The 25,669-nt window shown below is 37.3% G+C and overlaps 1 protein-coding gene across 1 annotated transcript; it reads right to left on the reverse strand.

The window, feature by feature from the left end:
* Positions 1-3,507: 3,507 nt before the first annotated feature.
* LOC126033450 (telomere-associated protein RIF1-like) lies at positions 3,508-6,481 on the reverse strand. The gene is given in 3 exon segments (XM_049790429.1): positions 3,508-6,299; positions 6,302-6,427; positions 6,430-6,481. Coding segments are annotated over 3 exon segments (2,970 nt in total).
* Between the last annotated feature and the right edge of the window lie 19,188 nt (positions 6,482-25,669).

Consider the following 25,669-nt stretch of genomic DNA (forward strand, 5'->3'; position numbering starts at 1 on the left):
CCAAGTAGAGGATAGGCAGATTTTGTTCTATGACATCAACTTTAAAATACTGCCTTCAATTTTATGTTTTTTAGTAAAGGGAGATGTAACTCTTATTCAAATGTTAGATTTCAGGGGTTAAGTATTTCCAATGTAGCACTTCACGCCTATTTTATAGAAGGCACTAATCAAAGCAATATTTTATCTTTAATCTTTGTCCCGAAAGGGCTTAAAGAAAAATTAGATAAAGTTGTACTTAACGCAAGCCTGCTCCATCCAAGTCTTGACATAGCATTATTCATTTTATAGCCTTTTTTGGTCAGCCAACAATCTCTCAAAAAATAAATGGAAAATTAGATGAAATCTAGGTTAGTCATACCTTTATAGAGCCAACACTAGACGAAATGGCATAAGGCTTTTTGTTCAAAGATACTTTAGCTCATGTTTTCTGTTAATTTCAACTAAGACAGCCTATCATTAATTTTATTTCGTGTCCTGACACTTCTATTTTACTCGAAGAATAATAAGTTTTGGGATCTTTCAATGATTCTCTGGAGTGGTAGATTTTATATTTCATTTATGGGTCCAATTAAGGTTATTTACATAAATGCATACAATAATGACATTTGACTATTCTTATTAATTGTTGCCATTAGTTTTATTAGCCATGAGTAAACATGAAAAACTGATTTCACTTTAACAGTGAAACAACACGTGGAGCTAATGATTAATTTCTGTGTTATTCAGTAATTATTCAGGGAAAAATTGCAGAAATTTTAAGGCAATATTGAAAATAAAGTACTTCAAATACATACTCAACTGTTAGCAGCAATGAAGATTTTGTAAAATTGTTTGTCCCCAAAATATTTAATACATCAAAAAAATAAAAAAATGTTTAATACATCTTTGTAGAATGCTTCAAAATACATAAAGCATGTTATCAAATTCAGTGGTTTAAAAGTAAATGCTAAACATGATATTTTCTGCTGTACTGTTCATCTTCCCAAGAACTTCATTCCAACATTATCTTTAGTTCCACACATATTCAGTCATAAAACGAACACAATTTTACTCCTCCATTCACACACACTGCATCCCTTCTTACACTCACATCTTTTCACTAAAATATACGTACTCCTTTATTGCCAAATATAACTTGAGGAAAACATGATCATGAAAATCCTAATTATCTGATAGTCCTGCTTTCTTTAATGTTGAACTTTATAATCCTTAGCTCAAGAGCCCCAGACGTCTATTTAAAAGTAATTCTTGGTACAGCATATATTTAGACCAAAGAATATATAACTTATAATTATGAAAATGCATTAACTTTTATTATTGCTGCCTGCTGGTCCTTTTCTGAATAAAGGAGCTAACTAGAAACAAGGATTAAAAATAAAAACAAGGATTAAAACTTCTATGACTTGTTGGCAAAGCATGTGTGCGCCTTTTCAAGTATGGGTTATTTCTGAATAAAGTGTTAAACTGTGAAGAACACACAAATACAGTAAATTAGGCACTAATTACTAATAGCAAAATTTACAAATGTTTTAATTATATATATATATATATATATAAAACCTAGGAAAACATACTTTAAAAAAACGCTTCCAATTTTTTTCCAAGTTTGCCTTAGGTGTGAGTGGGTGAAAATAAAACCCAGATAAACCCTTTATTTCTTACAGATCACATTAAAATGAAAATACTCAAACTTGCTTCCCTCTAAATAAAATGTAAGGAGGTATACTTTGTGATTGCTGATACCCTCTTCTTCCAAATCAAAGTTGTGGGGGTGGGGAGGGAATGGGGGGGTAATAGCTAATTGTCACATAAAACTTTATATTTATAACATTACTCAATCTAGTTATTTCAGAAAATAAATTTATCTTAACTAAGATCACTAAGTACAAAACTATTTGTTTTATTTGTTGATACAGAATCCTACAAATATCAGCAGCAAAGCCCACAAAATTCTACTTTTTGTACTGACATCTCAGTATTCAGTATATACAAAAAAGTCCTATTAAACAAAGGTATTCACAAGCTGCAAATAGTCCATGCAATTAATAAAGATTGAAATTTATAAATTAAAAACAATCTATACACAATGTACAAACAGCATGCATTTAAAAACAAATACTATGTCTCTCACTTGAGTATAATTCACAGGCAAATACTGCTGCAAATATTTGCAAATAAATGAAATCTTAGAAATTCTGTTTTCCCTTTTTAAGCCCCAAAGTTGAACCTATTGGTATCCAAATTTGATGTCTGCAAAAATTCAAACTCTTCCATGTCTCCTTTGAAGTGTTTTAAGAACAAATCTTAAAACTTCAGGCACAACAAATATAAAGCAAGTATAAATATCTTTATCTCTCTTTAGCAAAAAATTTAATCAAAAGATTAAACTTTACTTACTTAAATAAGGTATTTTAAGAGGCTGGAAATATAGTAACAAGGGTTTGGCGCTTGCCTTGCATGCAGTGAACCCGGGTTTGGTCCCTGGCATTTCACACGGTCCCCTGAGCACCACCAGGATTTATTTCTGAGTGCAGAACCAAGAATAAATCCTGAGCATCAACAGGTGTGCACCCTCCCCCCATATAAGGTATTTTACCAAAAAATGGCAATAGAAAGATGCATGAGTTTAAGGGGTGAAATTAAATATAATTTGGTTCCTGGAATTTTTTTCACTTTACTTTTCAAAAACATTACATTTTGGAGAAACTATGTATAGCAGCCAAGAAAATATTGTATACAGAAATAAATGACTTTACATAATGAACATACAAAACTGAACTTAGATAATGGATTTGTCACGTGAGGTTTAAAATGTTACCAGCCTTGCAAGATTCAGTTTCTGAAACTGTGCTATATTGCAGAACTTATTTTAAAATCAACAAATCCAGTGATCTAAAGAGTCAAAGGCTTCAGTTTTCCTTTAAAATTCTAAATAGAATTTTCATGAGCTGGTGACCTCCAACGTGACTGAAGATTTTTTATGATAGAGTTTGCCATGATACCAAGTTTCTCGTGCATTTCAAATAGCTGGTTTCCTGAATAATTATGAAGATCTTCTGAATCCAGTTGAAGAGCAAGTGCACTTACCTGTGCAAGGAGGTTTTTAGGTAACGTAGTTTCTAAAGCAACAGGATCAATTAAATCTGTTGTTCATGATATACTCTGAGAGCCTTTTTTACATTGGACACTTTTGGAGGACGGATAGGAAGAGTTTTTATTTCAGATGCTGTAAGAGTACTCAAATCGCCAATTGTTTTTATATTCTTGGCTCGAATGAGTTGTCCTATTCCTCTTGCCCACATGTTTGATGTAATTTGAGGTAAAATTTTATCAATTGGTGCAACACAGTTGACCAAAGCTGGGTAAATACTTTCTGTCGGACCTGGCATGGATTCTTTGACCATTTCTGTAATCTTATATTGTGCAGTAGGCGAAGTTTTAACACTTTTTGTGACCGGAGAACTATTTAAACCATAGGTCTTAGTAGTAGTAGTAAAACACCGTCTATCAATATCGTCTGCCAATCCTGCTTGGTATATTGGATCTGCAAAGGAGACACGTCGAACCACAGTTTTCCATGACACCTTGACGAATGTCAGTCTCCATATGATCCTCCTTAAATGTCTCGGAACCTTTTTTTGGCTTTTCGGTTACAGTAGCTTTTTCCATAGACTCTTCCTGAGAATACTGAGAAAATAAAGTGTCTTGTGAAGCATCCAAATTGTTATACATGGTAGGAATATCACACCGCTTTGTTTTGAGTACTTCTTTCTGGTGCTCAGTTAATATTCTTTCTTTGGGTTCTTTTCCTTCAGGAGGTATAAATACAAAGTCTGTAGACTTTTCTTCTTCCAAGGGCTTTTCATTCTTTGTTTTAGGAGATGCAGATTCTAGCTTCAATTTGGGTGATGGTTTCACATTTTCTTTTGTTTCCTTGGTAGTTTCTAAAAAGGAATCTCTTTTTCCACTTGATTTTCTTTCCATGCCACTTATCTTCATATTCAATTGTGAATTTTCTGTTGCATCTGAATATGGCTCAATGGATTCCTCCGTAACTTCAATATTTTCCAAACCAGGCAATAGAAGAAGAATTTTCTGTTTGACTTGTCTCAATATTGGTTTTAATTCTTCAGGATAAATCAATGTCTCTTTAGCAAACGTGGCATTCCAAAACTGGGCACTCTGTTTTCGTATCTGTTTATTCTTGTGCGAAAATATTATGCATAATAATGGGGAGATTTGTTCAAGAAGTTCACTATCATAAGTTCCAGTGTAGCTGACATGCAGACAAGTAATAATTTCTCCTAGTAGCTTCTCTAACTTATTGTTCATTGAACTATACACTTTAGGAACTTCATCAAGCTTTGAGTTGTCATAGAATAACACCAGAGGTTTTGCTAAGGTTGCAAATACTTTTCGGATCATAGAAGGCAAAGAAATATGTCCAAGTACACTGGAAAGAATGCTGATGATTGAATTGCCAATAGTGAGCAGAGTATCAGAATGTACTTCCTTGAGGCTCAACGAGTTGAAAGAATATATCATCCTCACAATAAGTTTAAATAAAGAGGTCAATTTCCCTAAGGGCTCCTTCTTCTTTTTTGACCAATCTGATGAAGGTCTCTGTGGTGATTTAATTTGAGGTTGATATTTAATATTGTATGGTGAGAAGTCAATGCAATCTACAATTACATTCATAATATGAGTAATCCTATCCAAGAATAACAAGTTCGAAAAGTCTTTATCTTCTAAACTGGACATTATCTTGGAACAAAGTTCTTCACAACACAAATTTTCTTCTGCTGTTACCACCAAAGCAGCACAGCGGGCAAAGGCTCTATATAGTTATAGTTCTGACCAAGTTTTAAGTAAGGTTTTCATAGTGACCTGATTAATCAATTCCGTTAAGGGGGTCACTATAATACTCCACATTCTCCAGAGATGCTCCTTATTTTCCAAATGCTTGGCATTTTGACTAATAACACTTATAACAGAGTCAGTAAAAGACAGTGGTGAAGTTGGACCAGAAAGGACACAGCTTACAAGTGTTTCCAAATTGAGGAAAAACCTTTCATCTGTCATACAATATTCCAAAAGATTGTTGAAAATCAACTGAATTAAGAACAAAGCAGGAGTTCCCTGATAAGCTGGTGAACCTAATACTTTCTGTGGAAGTCCTTTAATGGTAATTTCCATGAGGACCAATGTTTTAGATACAGGAATTACTTCTGACTTCACTATGCTTTCCAAAGATTTCAATAAGAGGGTCAAAACTTCAGAACCTGGTCTCTCTCTCTTGTTACCTGATTCAATAACGGACTTAACCAAATTAATTAGTTCCTTCCAAATTGCATTGATTATTACATCAGAAGCATCTTTTCCAACTGTAACAAAGCTATCATTAACAGCAGAGATAAGTGTACTTGCATGTTTAGAAAAAAAAGAGCTGCTGCTGATTAAAGGATGTTCTAGGGGCTCTAAGCTCAGTACAAGTTTGTTCTTCTTAGCAAAGTTTAAAACTTCAGGACCCAACAAAAAATGAAGCAACATTTCAAGACCCAAAAGTTGAATGGATGGAATTGTAGCCATTCCACCAAAACTTGAACTGAGGTTAATTTGGGTAGTTCCAGGGGATCCAAACGGGGAAGCACCTGGATTTAAAGCAAAATTATCTATTAAACTTTTCCAAGCAATAAAAGCAATTTTTTTAATCATAGGTGTTCCACTTCGAAATCCCAGCTCTTCCAGCTGTAATAAAGAATTAATAAAACTTCCACTTCGATGCAAGGACTTCCCAAGAAGTCTAACAAATAAAGGCCATCATTTTAATACATAAGTCTCATTTTTAGTCATGAATAGTGTTTGGAGTTCTGAAAGTAATTTAGTAGTCATAAGCTGCTCCGTGATAGATGCTATTTCTTGTTGCTTCTGAAGCAACAATGGCATTCCCATCTCTAAAGCAGTTGCTCCCCGCAGATGTACCCTTTGTGCTGAATGAACAACTAAAGGTATGACCAGTTTCGCCCATCTGATAGATTCTTCTCCCATTTGAACTGGAGCTTGTTCTATTAATCTGATGATGACATTTAATGCTTCATAATCAACAACAGCAGAATGTACCTCTCCTTTATTAAGTATCAGTTCTAAAGAATCAATTATATCAGGTACTACTTGGCCAACAACTTCGGGGGGAAATGTCTGCTTAGATATCACCCAGAGAGCCCGAGTGCGTACATTTTTGTCTAAACTCTTAACAACATCATTCAGATTTGAAGGAAGTTCCTTAATATTTGACTCTTTAAAACCTTGTAGAGTCGAGGGAGTTTTTTCTCAATTTCTGCAATGAGTTCTTTTCCATCTTCTCCAGTCATACGACTGGTGAGCGTCAGGTAGGCGTCGGTGCGCTCGTCGCAGGAGGCCGCGCCCCCAGGGTCTCCAGCAGCGGCGAGAGGGGGCTGCGAGGGGTCGGCGCTGTCGTCATGTCGGCGGCCCTGCCGCGCCGGCTCCGAAGACTCCGGCCCAGCCGCTTCCCGCCAGCGCTTTCCCAGGCCCCGTTCAACAGGGGGCCTGAGTCATGTTCTTGACTTTCAGATTACGTCTTTCTCTCTCCTCTAGAGTAAAACTCAATGTGAGGTAACATTCTTTATGATATTCACGTTATAGTCTAAAGTAAGCACCCTGAAACATTCAAGAAAATCTTATCTTCTTATCTTTAAAAACAAAGACTCTAAACTTCTTTAATGCATATCTTACTAACCAGCACCAGCTGAACCATGAAAAGCTCACTTAGGAGTTTATTATATTCTAAAATATCTCCAAAAACTCACTTAAATAGCGAGACTATGGTGAAAACTAGGATTAGAGGATCCTAATGAGTTTAGTGAAAGAAAAATATAATGATTAACCTTGTCATTCCTTGAGTTACCATAAACTTAAATTCAGAAGAATCAGAGAGATATAGAATAATGTTGGTTCTCAGGGAATGAAACAGTGTCAGTTTCACATGACCTGATTCTCTAGAGACAAACTAAAAAATGGGTATCCAATTTAATATTTGTTGACATAATAACTGTTAGAGATTAAGCATTGCATTCAGCCATTTTGAATTTATAATATATGAAATCTGAAGATATATTAATATCTAATAAATGAATAGTATTATTATAAAATAATAATAATAAAATATTAATAACTACGTAACAATAAACACCCACTAATTGCTAAAGCAATCCTTGGGGGAAAACTATGGGAGGCATTACTTTCCCCAATTTTAAACTGTATTACAAAGCAATAGTTATCAAAACAGCATGGTATTGGAAAAAAGACAGATCCTCAGACTTGAGTCTTCAGAGAATGTTCCCAAGACATACAATCAGCTAATCTTTTATAAAAGGACAAGAAATAAAAAATGGAGCAAGGAAATCCTCTTCAACAAGTGGTGTTGGCACAACTGGTTAGCCACTTGCAAAAAAAGCAAACTTCAACCCCCATCTAACACCATGCACAAATATCAAATCCAAATGAATTAAAGACCTTGATATTAGGCCTGAAACCATAAGGTATATAGAACAATACACAGGTAAAACACTATATGACATTGAGATTAAAGGCATCTTCAAGGAGAAAACAACACTCTCTAAACAAGCATTAGCAGAGATAAATAGATGGGACTATATTAAGCAAAGCTTCTACACCTCAAAGGAAATAGTGCCTAGGATACAAAAGCCACCCACAGGATGGGAGAAACTACACAATACCTATCAGACAGGGGGATAATATAAAAAAATATACAAGGTGCTTACAAAACTTAATAAGAATAAATTATATAACCCCATCAAAAAATTAAGGGAAGAAATGAGTAGACATTTCCTTAAAGAAGAAATACAAATGGCCAAAAGACACATGAAAAAAATGGTCCACATCACTAATCATCAGGGAGATTCAAATCAAAACTACAATGCGGTACCATCTTACACCACAGAGACTGGCACACATCACAAAGAGCCAGAACAATCAGTGCCTGTGGGAATGTGGAGAGAAAGGAACTCTTATTCACTGCTGGTGGAAATGCCGTCTAGTCCAGCCTTTATGAAAAACAATATGGAGATTCATTCAAAAAGCTAAAAATTGAGCTCCCATATGATCCAACTATTCAACTCCTAGGGATACACCCTCATAACACAAAAATACAATTAAAATATCCCTTCCTCACACCTTTATTCACTGGAGCACTATTTCCAAAAGCCAGACTCTGGAAACAATGAAGATGCCCTTCAACAGATAAATTGCTGGACTATGAAAAACTGAGTGCTGCCTATGTGTCTGTCTAATATCCTGTTGCATAAAACTCTTGGGAGTGGGCCGAAAAGAGGCTTCAGAAAACTCGCTCCCCCAGAAGCCAATTTCAGGGCAGAACTCCATAACGTGAAAACCAGCTATGCTTTGAAGAAGCCGGGTCCCCTGTTTGTGACATCAGGCTGGGAAAATCCACAAAGCTACGCCAGCCAAGTTGAGCCCCACTGTGAAAAACTGTGAGTACGGCCTGTGTGTGTCTGTCTACTATCCTGTTGCGTGAACCTCTTGGGAGCACGGCCGCTCTGCATCACTACGTGGCTGTGCGCTCTTTCTAAGAATAGAACACCATAGCAACAAGAAGAAAAAATCACACTAAGAACTGTGCTGGATCACAGAAGCAAGCATTTCTCTCTGAACTGTCTTCTCTGCTGCGTGCTCGGGCCTAGAATTTGATCCTGTGTGAGGCTTCATCCACGGAGAAATCCCCTCCCTTGGAGGCAAGTCAACCCATCCAGAAAAGACGGAGTCAGAGGAGTGCGCTGCCTGCATCATTTAGCCATTGAATACCACCACAACACGTAGAAAAACCAACAATACAAGTGTGACAATGGGGAAACAACGCAAGCCAGCATCAGACATAGAGAATAAAGAAGACAATTCTGATGACCAGATAATGACCAACCAACTAATCAACCTCTCAGATAAGGACTTTAGACTAGCAATATGGAAGACGCTCAACAAACTCAAAGAAACCATGGATCGAGTTGAACAGAACACTAAAAGGAACCAAGAAAATATGAAGACGGAAATCACAAAACTCCAAACTGAAATAACATGTCAACTAACAGGCCTGAAAAACTCAGTAAACTAAGTGAACGACAAAATGGATAAGCTCTGGGACAGGGTATCAGAAGCTGAAATAGACTTGGTACTGTGGAAGATGAGATAAATAATAATTCCATACAGCAGGAGAGATTGAAAAAAAACTTAAAGCAAATGAACAGACAATGGAAAAATTAGTCAAAGAATGGGAACAGATGAAAATAGAAGTCTATGATAAGCTCAACAGAAACAACTTAAGAATCATTAGAGTCCCAGAGACACAGGGAGAAAATTTCCAGGAAGAATCAATGGTCAAGAACATCATTAAAGAGAAACTTCCAGAGCTAAAGAATATATGTGATCAAATCCTGCATGCTCAAAGAGTACCAACCAAAAGAGACCCCAGGAAAACCACTGCAAGACACATCCTAGTCACAATGACGAATCCCAAAGGTAGAGACAGAATTCTGAAAACAGCAAGATCAAAAGGGGAAATAATTGTCCTTATTACTAGTTTTAGTTAGGTTAAGAAGTTAATGGAATATGCAATATTTTTTGTGCATTATCTTTGAATTTTACAAATAAAATTTCAGGGATTTCTGTGTAAAAAAGGGGGGGGGAATAATGTTCAAGCAAGCATCCTTGAGATTTACAGCAGACCTGTCACCAGAAACACTCAAGATCAGAAAGCAGTGGTGGGATATTGTGACAAGATTGAATGACCTAGAATACTGTACCCAGCAAAACTCACTTTCCGGTATGACAGAAGAATACATGGTTTCACAGACAAACAAAGCTAAGAAACTTTACAGACTCAAAAACAATCTTAAGAAAAAAAATGAAAGACCTAATTTAAGACAAGACTAACCAAAAGACACACCAAATTTCGATATAAAGATGGCGTCAAATCCCAGGACAATTCTTTCTCTCAATGTCAATGAACTAAATGCACCAGTTAAGAGATACAGAATGGCTAAATGGATCAAAAAACCCAATCCAACCTTCTGCTGCCTACAAGAAACGCACCTGAATAGTCAGAACAAACATAGACTCAAAATAAAAGGCTGCAGAAAAATTATCCAAGCAAACAACACCCATAAAAAAATGGAGTGACCATATTAATATCAGATAATGGAAACTTTATACTCAGAAAGGTTGTAAGGGACAAAGATGGACATTTTATATTAATGAAGGGGTATGTAGAGCAGGAAGAAATAACTCTCCTAAACATATATGCACTGAATGAGGAGCCAGCAAAATATTTAATACAACTGTTGACAAATCTGAAAAATAAGATCAATAACAACACAATAATTATGGGGAACTTCAACACAGCTTTGTCAACACTGGATAGGTCAACCAGACTGAAACCCAACAAGAATATACTATACCTGAGAAGAGAAATGGAAGAAAGAGGCCTAGTGGATATATATATAGGACACTCCATCCCCAGAAACCAGGACACACATTCTTCTCCAATGTACATGGGACATTCTCCAGGATAGACTACATGCTGGCACATAAAACATACCTCCATAATATCAAGAAGATAGAAATTTTGCAGACTACCTTCGCTGACCACAAGGCTCTGAAATTATTTGTGAACTCCAAAGGGACTCAGAAGAAAAATTTTAACACCTGGAAGTTAAACAGCCTCATACTCAATAACCAGTGGGTCCAAGATGAAATCAAGGAGGAAATCAAAAGGTTCCTGGAAACAAATGACAATAAAGACACAAACTATCAGAACTTATGGAACACAGCAAAAGCAGTACTGAGAGGAAAATTTATAGCTTTGCAAGCACACATCAGGAAGGAAGAAGGAGCTCACCTGATAGCTTAATGACACAGCTAATAGAACTAGAAAGTGCTCAACAAAAGGACACAAAAATAGGAACACAGAAGGAAATAACAAAGCTGAGAGCAGAAATCAACGAAGTTGAAACCCAAAAAAAAATGCGAAAGATCAACAAAAACAGAAGTTGGTTCTTTGAAAAAATAAACAAGATTGATAGACCACTGGCAAAACTAACAAAGAAAGAGAGAGAGAAACTTAATAACTCGTATTAGGAATGAAAAAGGTGAGATCACTACTGATATGACAGAGATTCAAAGGGTAATCAGAAACTACTTTGAGAAACTCTACGCCACTAAAAATGAGAACCTAGAAGAAATGGATAAATTCTTGACTCTTATAATATTCCAAGGTTGAAGGAAGAGGATGTAGCATATCTAAACATCCCCATCACCATTGATGAAATTAAAATGGTAATCAAATGTCTGCCCAAAAACAAAAGCCCAGTCCCAGGTGGATTCACTAATGAATTCTTTCAAACTTTCCAAGAGGAACTATTACCAATCCTGGCAAGACTCTTTCATGAAATTGAACAAACGGAAACACTTCCAAATAGCTTTTATGAAGCCAACATCACCTTGATACCTAAACCAGACAGAGATGCTATGAAAAAATAAAATTACAGACCAAATATCGGTGATGAATGCAGATGCAAAGATCCTCAACAAAATCCTGGCAAATAGGATTCAATGCCTCATTAAGAAGATAATCCACCATGATAAAGTTGGTTTCATTCCAGGAATGCAAGGATGGATTAACATCTGTAAATCTATCAACATAATACACAACATCAACAACAAGATAAACAAAAACCACATGATCATATCAATAGATGCAGAGAAAGCATTTGATAATGTCCAACACCCATTCTTGATCAAAACTCTCAGCAAGATGTGAATGGAAGGAACCTTTCTCAATATAGTTAAGGCGATCTACCACAAGCCAGTGGCAAATATTATCCTCAATGGAGAAAAACTAAAAGCCTTCCCTCTAAATTCTGGTACAAGACAAGGCTGTCCTCTCTCACCACTCCTATTCAACATAGCACTGGAAGTACTCACTATAGCGATTAGGCAAGAAAAAGATATCAAGGGAATCCAGATAGGAAAGGAAGAAGTCAAGCTCTCACTGTTTGCAGATGACATAATACTCTACTTAGAAAACCCCAAAGACTCTACCAAAAAGCTTCTAGAACAATAAACTCATATAGCAAGGTGGCAGGCTACAAAATTAACACACAAAAATCAATGGCCTTTCTATACACCAATAGTAATAAGAAAGAAATGGACATTAATAAAACAACCCCATTCACAATAGTGCCACACAAACTCAAATACCTTGGAATCAACTTGGCTAAAAATGTTAAGGACCTATACAAAGAAAACTATAAAACTCTGCTCCAAGAAATAAGTGAGGACACGTGGAAATGGAAACACATACCCTGCTAATGGATTGGCAGGATTAACATCATCAAAATGACAATACTCCCCAAGGCATTATACAGATTTAATGCAATCCCTCTAAAGATACCCATGACATTCTTCAAAGAAGTGGAAAGGCAGTATTGAAATTTGGTTTTGAACAATAAACACCCTAGAATACCTAAAGCAATGATTGAGAAAAAGAATATGGGAGGAATTACTTTTCCCAACTTTAAACTGTACTACAAAGCAATAGTTATAACAACAGCATGGTATTGGAATAAGGACAGGCCCTCAGATCAGTGGAATAGGCTTGAATACTCAGAAAACATTCCCCAGACATACAATCACCTAATTTTTGATAAGGGGCAGGAAATCCTAAATGGAACAGGGAAAGCCTCTTCAACAAGTGGTGTTGGCACAACTGGCTAGCCCCTTGCAAAATATTGAACTTAGACCCCCAGCTAACATCATGTACGAAGGTAAAATCCAAATGGATTTAAGACCACGATATCAGACCCAAAACCATAAGATATATAGAACAACACATAGGTAAAACACTCCAGGACATTGAGACTACAGGCATCCTCAAGGAGGAACCTCCATTCTCCAAGTAAGTGATAGCAGAGATTAACAGATGGGAATATATTAAGCTGAGAAGCTTCTGCACCTCAAAGGAAATAGTGCCCAGGATACAAGAGCCACCCACTGAGAGGGAGAAACTATTCACCCAATACCCATCAGATAAGGGGCTAATCTCCAAAATATACAAGGCACTGACAGAACTTTACAAGAAAAAAAATCTAATCCCATTAAAAAATTGGGGAGAACAAATGAACAGACACTTTGACAAAGAAGAAATACAAATGGCCAAAAGACACATGAAAAAATGCTCCACATCACTAATCATCAGGGAGATGCAAATCAAAACAACAATGAGATACCACCTCACACCCCAGAGAATGGCACACATCACAAAGAATGAGAATAAACAGTGCTGGGGGGATGTGGAGAGAAAGGAACTCTTATCCACTGCTGGTGGGAATGCCGTCTAGTTCAACCTTTATGGAAACCAATATGGAGATTCCTCCAAAAACTGGAAATCGAGCTCCAATACGATCCAGCTATACCACTCCTAGGAATATACCCTAGAAACACAAAAATACAATACAAAAGCCCCTTCCTCACACCTATATTCATTGCAGCACTATTTACCATAGCAAGACTTTGGAAACAACCAAGATGCCCTTCAACAGACAAATGGCTAAAGAAACTGTGGTACATATACTCAATGGAATATTATGCAGCTGTCAGGAGAGATGAAGTCATGAAATTTTCCTATACATGGATGTACATGGAATCGATTATGCTGAGTGAAATAAGTCAGAGAGAGAGAAATGGTCTCACTCATCTATGGGTTTTAAGAAAAATGAAAGACATTCTTGCAATAATAATTTTCAGGCACAGAATAGAAAAGAACTGGAAGTTCCAACTCACCTCAGGAAGCTCACCAGAAAGAGTGATGAGTTTAGTTAGAGTAATAACTACATTTTGAACTGTCGTAATAATGAGAATGTATGAGGGAAATGGAGAGCCTGTTTAGAGTACAGGCGGGGGTTGGATGGGGAGTAGGGAGATTTGGTACATTGGTGATGGGAATGTTGCACTGGTGATGGGTGGTGTTCTTTACATGACTGAAACCCAAACACAATCATGTATGTAATCAAGGTGTTTAAATAAAATTAAAAAATAAAATAAATAAAAAAGAAATCCAAAATTAAAAAAAACAGATGAATTGCTAAAGAAAATGTGGTACATATACACAATGGAATATTATGTAGCTGTTAGGAAAAATGAAGTCATGAAATTTTTCTATACATGGATGTACATAAAATCTATTGTGCTGAGTGAAATAAGTCAGAGGAAGAGAGATAGATACAGAATAGTCTCATTCATATATGGCTTCTAAGAAAAATTAAAGACATTACTGTAGTAAGGCCCAGAGACAATAGAGTTAAGAGCTGGAAGGGCCAGAACGACCAGCTCACAATTTGAAGCTCACAAAGAGTGATGTATTCTGTGAGGGAAATAACACTGACAACTAGCATGACAATGTTAAAGGATGAGAGAAGTAGAATGTCTGTCACAAATACAGGCAGGGTCAGGGGAAGAGGGGAGGCATTAGTGGTGGGAATGTTGTACTGATGAAGGGGTATTCTATTTATTACTGAAAGCCATATGCTTGTAATCATGGTGCTTAAATAAAGATTTATGTAAAAATATTAATAACTAGGGGTTGGAGAGGTGGTGCCTTAGGTAAGGCATCTGCCTTGCAAGCGGTAGCCTAGGATGGAGCGCAGATCGAACCCCTGGTGTCCCATATGGTCCCCCAAGCCAGAAGCGATTTCTGAGCATGTAGCCAGGAATCAATGGGTGTGGCCCAAAAACAAACAAAAGAAATATATTAATAACTAAACAAAATTATATATGCAGATATTTAGCATAATGCCTAGTTCTATTAAACAAATACAATCATTAAATTTTTTTAAATTTAAATTAAATTAAAATACAGTAATTTAATTAAATTTAAATATTGTTAATAAAATAAAGAATTCTTAACAAGATTCTATTTATATATTTATAAATATATATTTATATATTTATTTCTATGAATTAATTTTAAAAGCCCATTCACCATGAATTACAAATAAGGGGAGGAAAATTATCTCCAGATTATTAATATATCATAAAAAATCATGAAAATTTAAAAAATTAGGCCACTATTTCCAAACAAATTTCTATTGTAAGAACCCCAATAAAAACCAATAAAGCATTGGTGAACCATTTTTGAAACTGGATAATTGAGTTTTCCTTACGATTACTGTATTGCTGCTTCTTTTTTCTTTTATGTTTGCCAATTTTTATTTCATATTCTTGGTTTTTCTGGTATTGGATATTTATATATTAATAACCATATCTTCCAGGTGAATTACCTATTTGTATTAAGTAATGACCTTCATTGTTTAAGTATAAAGTCACTACTGTTTTTCTTTGATTATTCTTTGTATGAGATATTTTTTCCCATTCTATTTCGGCCTATGTGTTCTTAATTCTAAATCAGCATTCTGAATATGGGGATGTTATGTTATGTTATGTTATGTTATGTTATGTTATGTTATGTTATGTTATGTTATGTTATGTTATGTTATGTTATGTTGTGTTGTGTTGTGTTGTGTTGTGTTGTGTTGTGATGTGATGTGATGTGATGTGATGTGATGTTTGTTATGTTATGTTATGTTATGTTTGTTATGTTTATTATATATTATTATATTATATTATACTATATTATATTATACCAGAGATATTATCATATTATATATGTTATATATAATATATTATGATATATATTATATATTACTATATTATATTATACAAGAGCTAAGGGATTAAGGCACTTCCCTGTCATGTAACTTAACCCAGTTCTATCCCTGATACTGCATATAGTTCCATGAGTACCAACAGGAGTGATCCCTGACTATTTTGAGGTATGACCCAAAAATAAAATAAAACAATAAATAAATATGTGTTCTCTTTTTTTTATTTTTTCTCTTTATTTGAATATCTTGATTACATAAATTATTGTGATAAGGTTTCAGTCATATAAAGAACACCCCTCTTCACCAGTGCAACATTCCCACCACCAAAGTCCCAAATCTCCCTCCATCCCACCCCACCCCCACCTGTACTCCAGACAGGCTTTCCAGTTCCCTCATTCATTCACTTGATTATGGTAGTTCTCAGTGTAGTTATTTCTATAACTGTGCTCACCACTCTTTGTGGTGAGCTTCATGGAGTGAGCTGGTGTTCCAGCTCTCCTCTAATTGTCTCTGAGGATTGTTACAAAAATGACTTTTATTTTTCTTAAAACCCATAGATGAGTGAGACTATTCTGTGTCTCTCTCTCTCTCTCTGACTTATTTCACTGAGCATGATAGATTCAATGTACATGCATGTATAGGAAAATTTCATGACTTCATCTCTCCTGACAGCTGCATAATATTCCATTGTGTATATGTACCACAGTTTCTTTAGCCATTCGTCTGTTGAAGGGCATCCTGGTTGTTTCCAGAGCCTGGCTATTGTGAATAGTGCTGCAATAAATATAGGTGTGAGGAAGGGGTTTTTGTATTGTATTCTTGTGTTCCTAGGGTATATCCCTAGGAGTGGAATAGCTGGGTCGAATGGGAGCTCAATTTCCAGATTTTAAAGGAACCTCCATATCGCTTTCCATAGAGGCTGTACTAGACGGCATTCCCACCAGCAGTGGATAAGAGTTCCTTTCTCGCCACATCCCCGCCAGCACTGATTGTTCTCATTCTTTGTGATGTGCGCCAATCTCTGTGGTGTGAGGTGGTATCTCATCGTTGTTTTGATTTGCATCTCTCTGATGATTAGTGACGAGGAGCATTTTTTCATGTGTCTTTTGGCCATTTGTATTTCTTCTTTGTCAAAGTGTCTGTTCATTTCTTCTCCCCAATTTTTTGATGGGATTAGATTTTTTTTTCTTGTAAAGTTCTGTCAGTGCCTTGTATATTTTGGAGATTAGCCCCTTATCTGAAGGATGTTGGGTGAATAGTTTCTTTGGTCAAGTTGACTCCAAGATATTTGAGTTTGTGTGGCACTATTGTGAATGGGATTGCCTTCCTGACTTCCATCTCTTCCCTATTATTATTGGTGTATAAAAAGGCCATTGATTTCTGTAGGTTGATTTTGTAGCCTGCCACCTTGCTATATGAATCTATTGTTTCTAGAAGCTTTTTGGTAGAGTCTTTAGGGTTTTTTAAGTAGAGTATCATGTCATCTGCAAACAATGAGAGCTTGACTTCTTCCTTTCCTATCTGAATTCCCTTGATATCTTTTTCTTGCCTGATCGCTATAGCAAGAACTTCCAGTACTATGTTGAATAGGAGTGGTGAGAGCGGACAGCCTTGTCTTGTACCCGAATTTAGAGGAAAGGCTTTTCGTTTTTCTCCATTGAGGATAATATTTGCCATTGGCTTGTGGTAGATGGCTTCAACTAGATTGAGAAAGGTTCCTTCCATTCCCATCTTGCTGAGAGTTTTGATCAAGAATGGGTGTTGGACATTATCAAATGCTTTCTCTGCATCTATTGATATGATCATGTGATTTTTATTTTTCTTGTTGTTGATGTTGTGTATGATGTTAATAGATTTACGGATGTTAAACCATCCTTGCATTCCTGGGATGAAGCCTACTTGGTCGTAGTGTATGATCTTCTTGATGATGCATTGGATCCTATTTGCCAGGATTTTGTTGAAGATCTTTGCATCAGCATTCATCAGGGATATTGGTCTGTAATTTTCTTTTTTGGCAGAGTCTCTGTCTGGTTTTGGCATCAAGGTAATTTTGGCTTCATAAAAGCTGTTTGGGAGAGTTCCCTTTTTTTCAATTTCATGGAAGAGTCTGGCTAGGATTGGTAGTAGTTCCTCTTGAAAGATTTGAAAAAATTCATTAGGAAAACCATCTGGGCCTGGGCTTTTCTTTTTTGGTAGATGTTTGATTACAGTTTCAATTTCCTCAGTAGTGATGGGAGTGTTTAGATATGCTACATCCTCCTTACTTAAATGTGGAAGGTTATAAGTGTCCAAGAATTTTTCCATTTCTTCTAGGTTCTCATGTTTTGTAGCATAAAGTTTCTCGAAGTAGCCTCTGATTATCCTTTGGATCTCTGCAATTTCTGTTGTGATCTCCCCCTTTTCATTTCTAATACGGGTTATCAGATTTCTCTCTCTCTCTTTCTTTGTGAGTTTTGCCAATGGTCTATCAATCTTGTTTATTTTTTCAAAGAACCAGCTTCTGCTTTCGTTGATCTTTCGGATTGCTTTTTGGTTTTCCACTTCATTGAGTTCCGCTTTTAGCTTTATTATTTCCTTCTGTCTCCCTTTTTTTGGTTCCTTTTGTTGGTCCTTTTCTAATTGTTTAAGCTGTGCCATTAAGTTATTCAGGTATGCTCCTTCTTCCTTACTGATGTGTGCTTGTAGAGCTATAAATTTTCCTCTCAGGACCGCTTTTGCTGTGTCCCATAGATTCTGGCAGTTTGTGTCTTCATTATCATTTGTTTCCAGGAAAGTTTTGATTTCCTTTTTGATTTTATCTCGGACCCACTGGTTGTTCAGTAGCAGGGTGTTTAATTTCCAATTGTTAAAGTTTTTCTTCTGTGTGGCTTTGTAGTTCACATCTAATTTCAGAGCCTTGTGGTCAGCAAAGGTAGCCTGCAAGATTTCTATCCTCTTGATTTTATGGAGGTATGTTTTATGTTATATATGTTTATGTTATGTTTATGTTATAGCATGTAGTCTATTCTGGAGAATGACCCATGTATATTGGAAAAGAATGTGTATCCAGGTTTTTTGGGATGGAGTGTCCTGTATATATCCTCTTTCTTCCATAACTCTTTTCAGGGCTAGTATGTTTTTGTTGGGTTTCAGTCTGGTTGACCTATCAAGTGTTGATAGGGCTGTGTTGAAGTCTCCCACAATGATTGTGTTATTATTGATTTCTTCTTTCAGATTTGTCAGTAATTGTATTAGATAATTTGCTGGTCTCTCATTGGGTGCATATATGTTTAATAGTCTGATTTCTTCCTGTTGCACATATCCCTTGATTAGTACATAGTGTCCATCTTTGTCCCTTACCACTTTTCTGAGTATAAAGTTGGTGTCATCTGATATTAATATGGCCACCCCAGCTTTTTTCTGGGTGTTCTTTGCTTGGATAATTTTCTTCCAACCTTTGATTTTGAGTCTATGTTTGTTCTGACTATTCAGATGTGTTTCTTGTAGGCAGCAGGTTGGATTCATCTTTTTGACCCATTTTGCCACTCTGTGTCTTTTAATTGGTGAATTTAGTCCATTGACATTGAGGGAGATGATTGTCATAGAATTTAATGTCATCTTTGTAGATAAGTTTGCTGTGTTTGTTGGTCTCTCTTGTCTTAGAGTAGACCTGTCAGTTTTTCCTTTAAGGCTGGTTTATCATCTGTGAAGTTTCTGAGCTGTTGTTTATCCTCCAAACCTGAACGTGAGTTGGGCTGGGTGCAGTATTCTTGGGGAGGCATTCATTTCATTCAATCTTGTCACAATATCCAACCACTGTCTTCTGGCCTTGAGAGTTTCTTGTGACATGTCTGCTGTAAGTCTTAGGGATGCTCCTTTGAATGTAATTTCACTTTTTGATCTTGCTGCTTTCAGTATTCTATCCCTATCTATGGGATTTGTCATTGTAACGAGGATATGTCTTGGGGTGTTTTTCTTTGGGTCTCTTTTAGCTGGTATTCTTAGGGCATGCAGGATTTGATTGCATGTAGTCTTTAACTCTGGGAGTATCTCTTTGATGATGTCTTTGACAGTTGATTCTTCTTGGAGATCTTCTTCCTGGGTTTCTGGGACTCCAATGATTCTTATGTTGTTTCTGTTGAGTTTATCAAAGACTTCTATTTTCATCTGTTCGCATGCCTTGAGTACATTTTCCATTGCCTGTTCGTTTGTCTTAAGGTTCTTTTCCAATTTCTTCTGTTGTGTTGAGCTTTTCTGCATCTCATCTTCCAGTACTCCGATTCTCTCCTCCGCTGCTGATATCCTGTTGGTGAGGCTATCCATTGTGGTTTTCAGTTGAGCAACCAAATTTTTCAGATCTGTTATTTCAGTTTGGAGTTTTCTGATTTCTGTTTTTGTGTTCTCTTCAGATCGATCTATGCTCTTTTTGAGTTCTACAAACATATTTCATATTTCTATTCTAAACTCCTTATCTGAAAGGTTAATCAGGTGGTTGGAATTTATTAGATCAACCGAGCTTTCATCTTCATTCTCTATGGATGGTGTTTGCCTACGAGTTTTCCCCATTGTCACGCTTGTAGTGTGGTTTTTCCTGCGTGTTGTGGTGGGGTTTATTGATTAGGAAGAGTTCGCGGCTGCAAAGGGAAGCGAAGCGGCTGAGCTCTTCTGCTGCCTCTAGTTGAAAGTCCTCAGAGTGAACAACGGAACAGCAGGGCAAAGTGATCCCACAGCCCCAGAATGTAGGCACTCACTGGCTTCAAAATGCAGTTTTTTGGGGGGTGCGCTCCCTAGGCCCCTGAGGAAACCTTCGGAAATTCAGAAGCACAGTTTCAGGCAGACAGGAGTTTTCCCCGAAGTCCTCAGAGTGAACAAAGGCAGGGTAGGGCAGAGCGATCCCGCAGCCCCAGAATGCAGGCACTCACCAGCTTCAAAATGCAGTTTTTTGGGGAGTGCACTCCTAGGCCCCTGAGGAAACCTGAATAGGTGTCCTTATAGCCAGTCTGTATATGGAGGGACTCAGAGCTCCCTTAACTGGCTAATGTGCTGCAGAAGAAAGTCCACCACAGTCACTGTGGGGTACTGCTGCCTGATGTGGTTCTGAGAACTCTTCTGGCCACATAAATGCCTCAGTGAACTCCCCAGGAGGATGTTGACTTTAGTAATTCCATCACTGGGCTGGTCACCTTCATTCAAATGAAGTAAAACCCAAAATTGGCTTCTGCTCTTTCCTCCTGCAGATTACCAGCCCCTAGAGTTTCCTTTTGTGTCAGAACCTCACTATCAGCTGTGTCATAAATATGTGTTCTTTAATCACAATTCAGTGCCAGTCTGCAGAACTATAAATGTTAAAAAGCACTGATCTGCTTACTTGGCTATAACTGTTAGTTTATGGACAAGCATGCAAGACAGGTGCCAATAGCAGGTATAAAAACAAAAAGTTGACAAGAGGCCAGAACGATAGTGCAGCGGTAGTGCATTTACCTTGATGAGACTAACCCAGGATGGACTTTGGTTTAATTCCTGGCTTCCTATATGGTCTCCCAAGCCAGGAGCAATTTCTGAGCACATAGCCAGGAGTAACCCCTGAGCATCACAGGGTGTGGCCAAAAAAAATTGACAAATGTTTGTCTAAACTATCTCATGGAGACTGTAAATAATTGGATTTTGTAATTTTCTTTTACTTCATTTTGTCTCTTTAATTTTTTTATTTCTGATATTAATTTCTTTTAGTGACTGTACTTAATAATAAATAAGGATCTATTATTGTCATTTTGTTTCTTAATTTTTCCCTGTTTTAATTTTGTAAATAAAAGTTAACAGAACATTGAGATGATAGTCTCCACAATCAGTTAACTAAAAATTTTAAGTCCTCAAATATCCATTTCACATATTTTACTTATTATAAAATGTCTTTGTCAAACTTGCACATTATTTATTTCTGACTGTCCTCAAAAGTTTTCCTTATTTCTTACTCCCTTGAATCTATTTTCAATACAAGCAACAGATGGTGTCCTTCTAAATTCCAAATAAAATCACAGCTCTTTTGTTTAAAATCCTGAGTGGGTGGATTAAAAAAAAATCCTGAAGTGGATCTTTTCCCATCAAGATAAATACCAAAGTCTGATAATTAGGCACTATTTCTTTTAAAAACATTGTTTCATTACTTTTCTCTTTCCTGCAAGGATGCTCATGGTCTCAGCAGCCCCTGTCACTCCAGAGGTTCTAATGCTGCATCATTTATAGAAGAATTAGATTGAATAGATTCAGGGTTTTACACTAGCATGTTTGTTTTGGTTTTTATCTTCTAATCTTTCTTCCTCTTGTCCATTTCCTATGCATATGCACATATGGAGACATATGTGTCCAGAATGTCATTTGCTGAGATGGCGGTACTAGAAGTACACTGCAGAAATGGGGAAATGACTCCAAGCAGCAATGATTCTCTCTCTCTCTCTCTCTCTCTCTCTCTCTCTCTCTCTCTCTCTCTCTCTCTCTCTCTCTCTCTCTCTCTCTCTTTCCTTGTTGTGAAAGGTAAAAGAAATAAAATAATTTTTCTCTGCAGCTTCCCAAGGACTCGCCCTTAATGCTCTGGACCCCATCCCTTCCTAAATCCCAAGAACTTGCCCTTGACCAAAAGATACATTTTAACTATTGCAAACCTTGTGATTTGTGGTTATCTAAATCTTGCAAATATGTAACTGAGCAAATGTCAAGTGTCACATAGTCCTGAAATGGGCCACCCTACTGTAATTTTCCACTGTCTGAAAAGCTATGTAAAGGCTTGTTAAATCTGGTTCGGGGCCCTCATCCTTTGGCTTATGTTAGGCCACATTGAGAGCCCCTGCATATGCTTAAATAATAAAACTCTTTACTTTTGCATGGTCTCTGCCTCTTGGAGTCATTAGAGGGGTGCGTGTCGAATTCCCGACCTTATCAGTTGTTGCATGCAAGGCAAGTTCCCTATAGGCTGTACCATTGCTCTGCCCCCCCACCCCTGAATTTTGATTTGAACCAAATCATCAATGACCTAGTTACTATACAAAACAATGTGCTACAGTAGAATACAATAGGAGTTTCGAATGATTATCTTTTCAAGTATGCTACACTAAAATACAGTAGAAGTTTGGAGTGTTTTTAAGGTAGTGCTACAGTTCCCAATAAGAATAGTGATTTCCTGATAATAGGTGTGGTTTAAATAGGATTAATAATGTTATTGGCTTTTTTTATTCATGTTTGCCTCTAAGGATTTTTAGTTAACATGAGGTCTGCCATCTCAGGGCCTCTGCCATGTTAACCCTGAGATAAAAACAGCCTGACAGGCTGACAGACCCACACTACAGGGTGGGCCCCAGGCTAGCTGGTTGCCTGGCCCAGGGAGATAAGAAATACTCCTGCTCACTTGATGCATACTAAGGAGATAACAGTGTCTTTAAGAAAGAGATCCGGAAAAAAAAAAAAAGACATCTGGACACTTTAAAGCATAACTTAATAACTAAGAGTAAAACGTTAGGTCAAAAGTAGTTATGAGTCAAGAGCATGCTAATTTTGCTTTTTTCACTTGCTGGCTAAAAGTTTTAAAATCCCTAACAGTCCAGAGTGACATCTCCATCCTAGTACAAGAGACCACTGCCCTGCCAGCAAGAGATACTCCCTGAGCTAACAAACTCAAGAAAATAAGACTCAGGCCAACACTCTCACTAAAAAGTAGCCACCCAGGGAAAAGAAGGCTCTAACATTAAAACATTAATGTGTAATTTTAAAAATACATAAATAGTATAATGAATATGGAATAAAGTAGTGAACATAGAAAATAGTTGGGCATAAAATTAATGCTATTCTTGCTTTAGTCACTGGCTTACCTAGGCCCCCAGAAACTCCTCCTCCAAATAGCCCACTGCTTAAGATAGCACCCCCAGCATGGGGCACTTCCCAGCTAGGTCAGAACACACCTAGAGAACATATGGGGGTCCGACAAATATCAGTACATGCCACCAGTTTGAGGGGTGGGGGTAGATGATGTCATGGAAGGGTCTGAACAGTTAGAATTGCACCTTTTTCCTCCCCCCTATTATTGAGTGATTTGAAATGAAAACCTTTGTAAGAACCTATGCATTGTTCTTGACCTGTGCACTCATTATCATATGAATTCCCTTTAAATATCTGTGAATTTTGATGGTAAGGGTCTCACTGCAGACAAAATTTCTGGCTTGCAGCAACACCCCAGAGATCTGGAAAGGAAATAAATCTGTGCTGCTCTTTGCATCTGTGAAGGATCATGGTCTCTGATTTGGCATTGGGATTCCCTGGACTCCAGGCACACACACACTCACACACCCCTCTCCCCGACTCTGGGTTTACCCCCCCCCCCGGGCCTGGGCATCCTGGACCTTGGACCTTCCTTGGGCCCTAGGCTCTCTCAGTCCCTTTAACAACTTCTAACCTTGCCATCTAGAGAAGAAATAGTGTTGTGTTTTGTTTTCTTTAGTGCTGAAGGGAAACTGTCTACGCCTGAATTTCAGAAAGTCACCTTCACTGCTGTCTTCAAATGCTTCTTCACAGAAAACAAAACTAGACCCTGAGACTTGGGAAGATGGGCTCAACTTAGGGTGAGGAAGAGAATTACTTCTGGCCCTCTGATAGTTACTTGTTAGAACACCCTACTCTTACCCTACTCTTACATAGGTGGTTGGAACACCCTGACTTTACCCAAAAAAGGCTCTCCTAAGTTTCCTCTTTCCTTTTCACCATCCATTTGATATGTAAAAATAGATTGGCTTATAGGTATGTTTGTTTTTCACTCAACCCTCCCTCACCCTGTGGGTATTTAAACGGGTAAATAAAGAGAAGTTTCAGTTTGGTGGGCGCAAGATGACCAAGAATCTAGATGATATCTAGAGGATTTTCTCCCTATGATTGGCTTGGTTTATTAATGTTTTGTGGCTACCCTGCTTCAAACCAGCTCACTGGGGCTTGGAAATATGGTGTGTGAATTTATTTTACAGTTACTTTTTTTCTTTAATCCTGTATCAGCCCACAAGTATTTTTTGCCAAAAATTAACTATAACAACAATAAAACATGTGCCATGACCTCCTCCCAACTGACTCTCCATGTGGAATGTGAATGAGAGCTGAGAGAGTCAAAGCTGCCCAGACTGAACTTGCTAATCTTCTCCATCACCCATGCTAAGGTTCTAGGAAGTGAAAATTTGCTTTTTTTTTAGCAAGTGGCAGCCCTGAAAAGGGCTGCCTTAAAGTTCTCTATGGCCTGAGCAAAGTCATTACTACCCAAAGACTAGAGAGAGAAAGGGGATTTACTGCTTAAAAGAATTCAATAAATCCCTAGCCACAGCAGAGATGCACATCCATAATTTATGGAGGAAGTGATCAATCATGACAAAAATGTGTCCTGCCCAGTAAAGTGAGCCCTTGGTCTCCTATCAGCCATGTCAATGAGGAAGAGGGTCTAGGCCAAGGACACTGGATGTTGTCTCTCTGACATGGGTTTTCAAGGCACAAGCAGGAATTTTGTCACTGCTTTTAAGGCTTTTAGACTCATATAGGACCTAGGGATGGGATAAAAATAAGGTTATAGAAGGAAAATAGGAGAGGCAATTTCTCTGCCTTGGTGATTTATTTCTCCCCCTGCTGTCCTCCATTTTCAGGGGAAAAGCTTTCAACTACTCCTGCAGGAGGTGGCAAAGTGGTGTGAATTAGCAAGCCTTCTGCTTGTGACCAGAAATAAGATTTGGATATTAAAGGCTAGTGGTCAATCTAGAGCTGTAGAGATGTACAGTAAGTTTATTCTAATGTAATTCACTTACAAAGGAAGAAGAAAACACAAGGAAGCATACTAAAGACACAGAAACCACAGAAGAAAAAGAAAAAGAACACAACTTTTTTACTCATCAAAGAATCAAAGG

Source organism: Suncus etruscus, chromosome 17, assembly GCF_024139225.1.
Source record: "Suncus etruscus isolate mSunEtr1 chromosome 17, mSunEtr1.pri.cur, whole genome shotgun sequence".
NCBI classification, from domain to species: Eukaryota; Metazoa; Chordata; class Mammalia; order Eulipotyphla; family Soricidae; genus Suncus; species Suncus etruscus.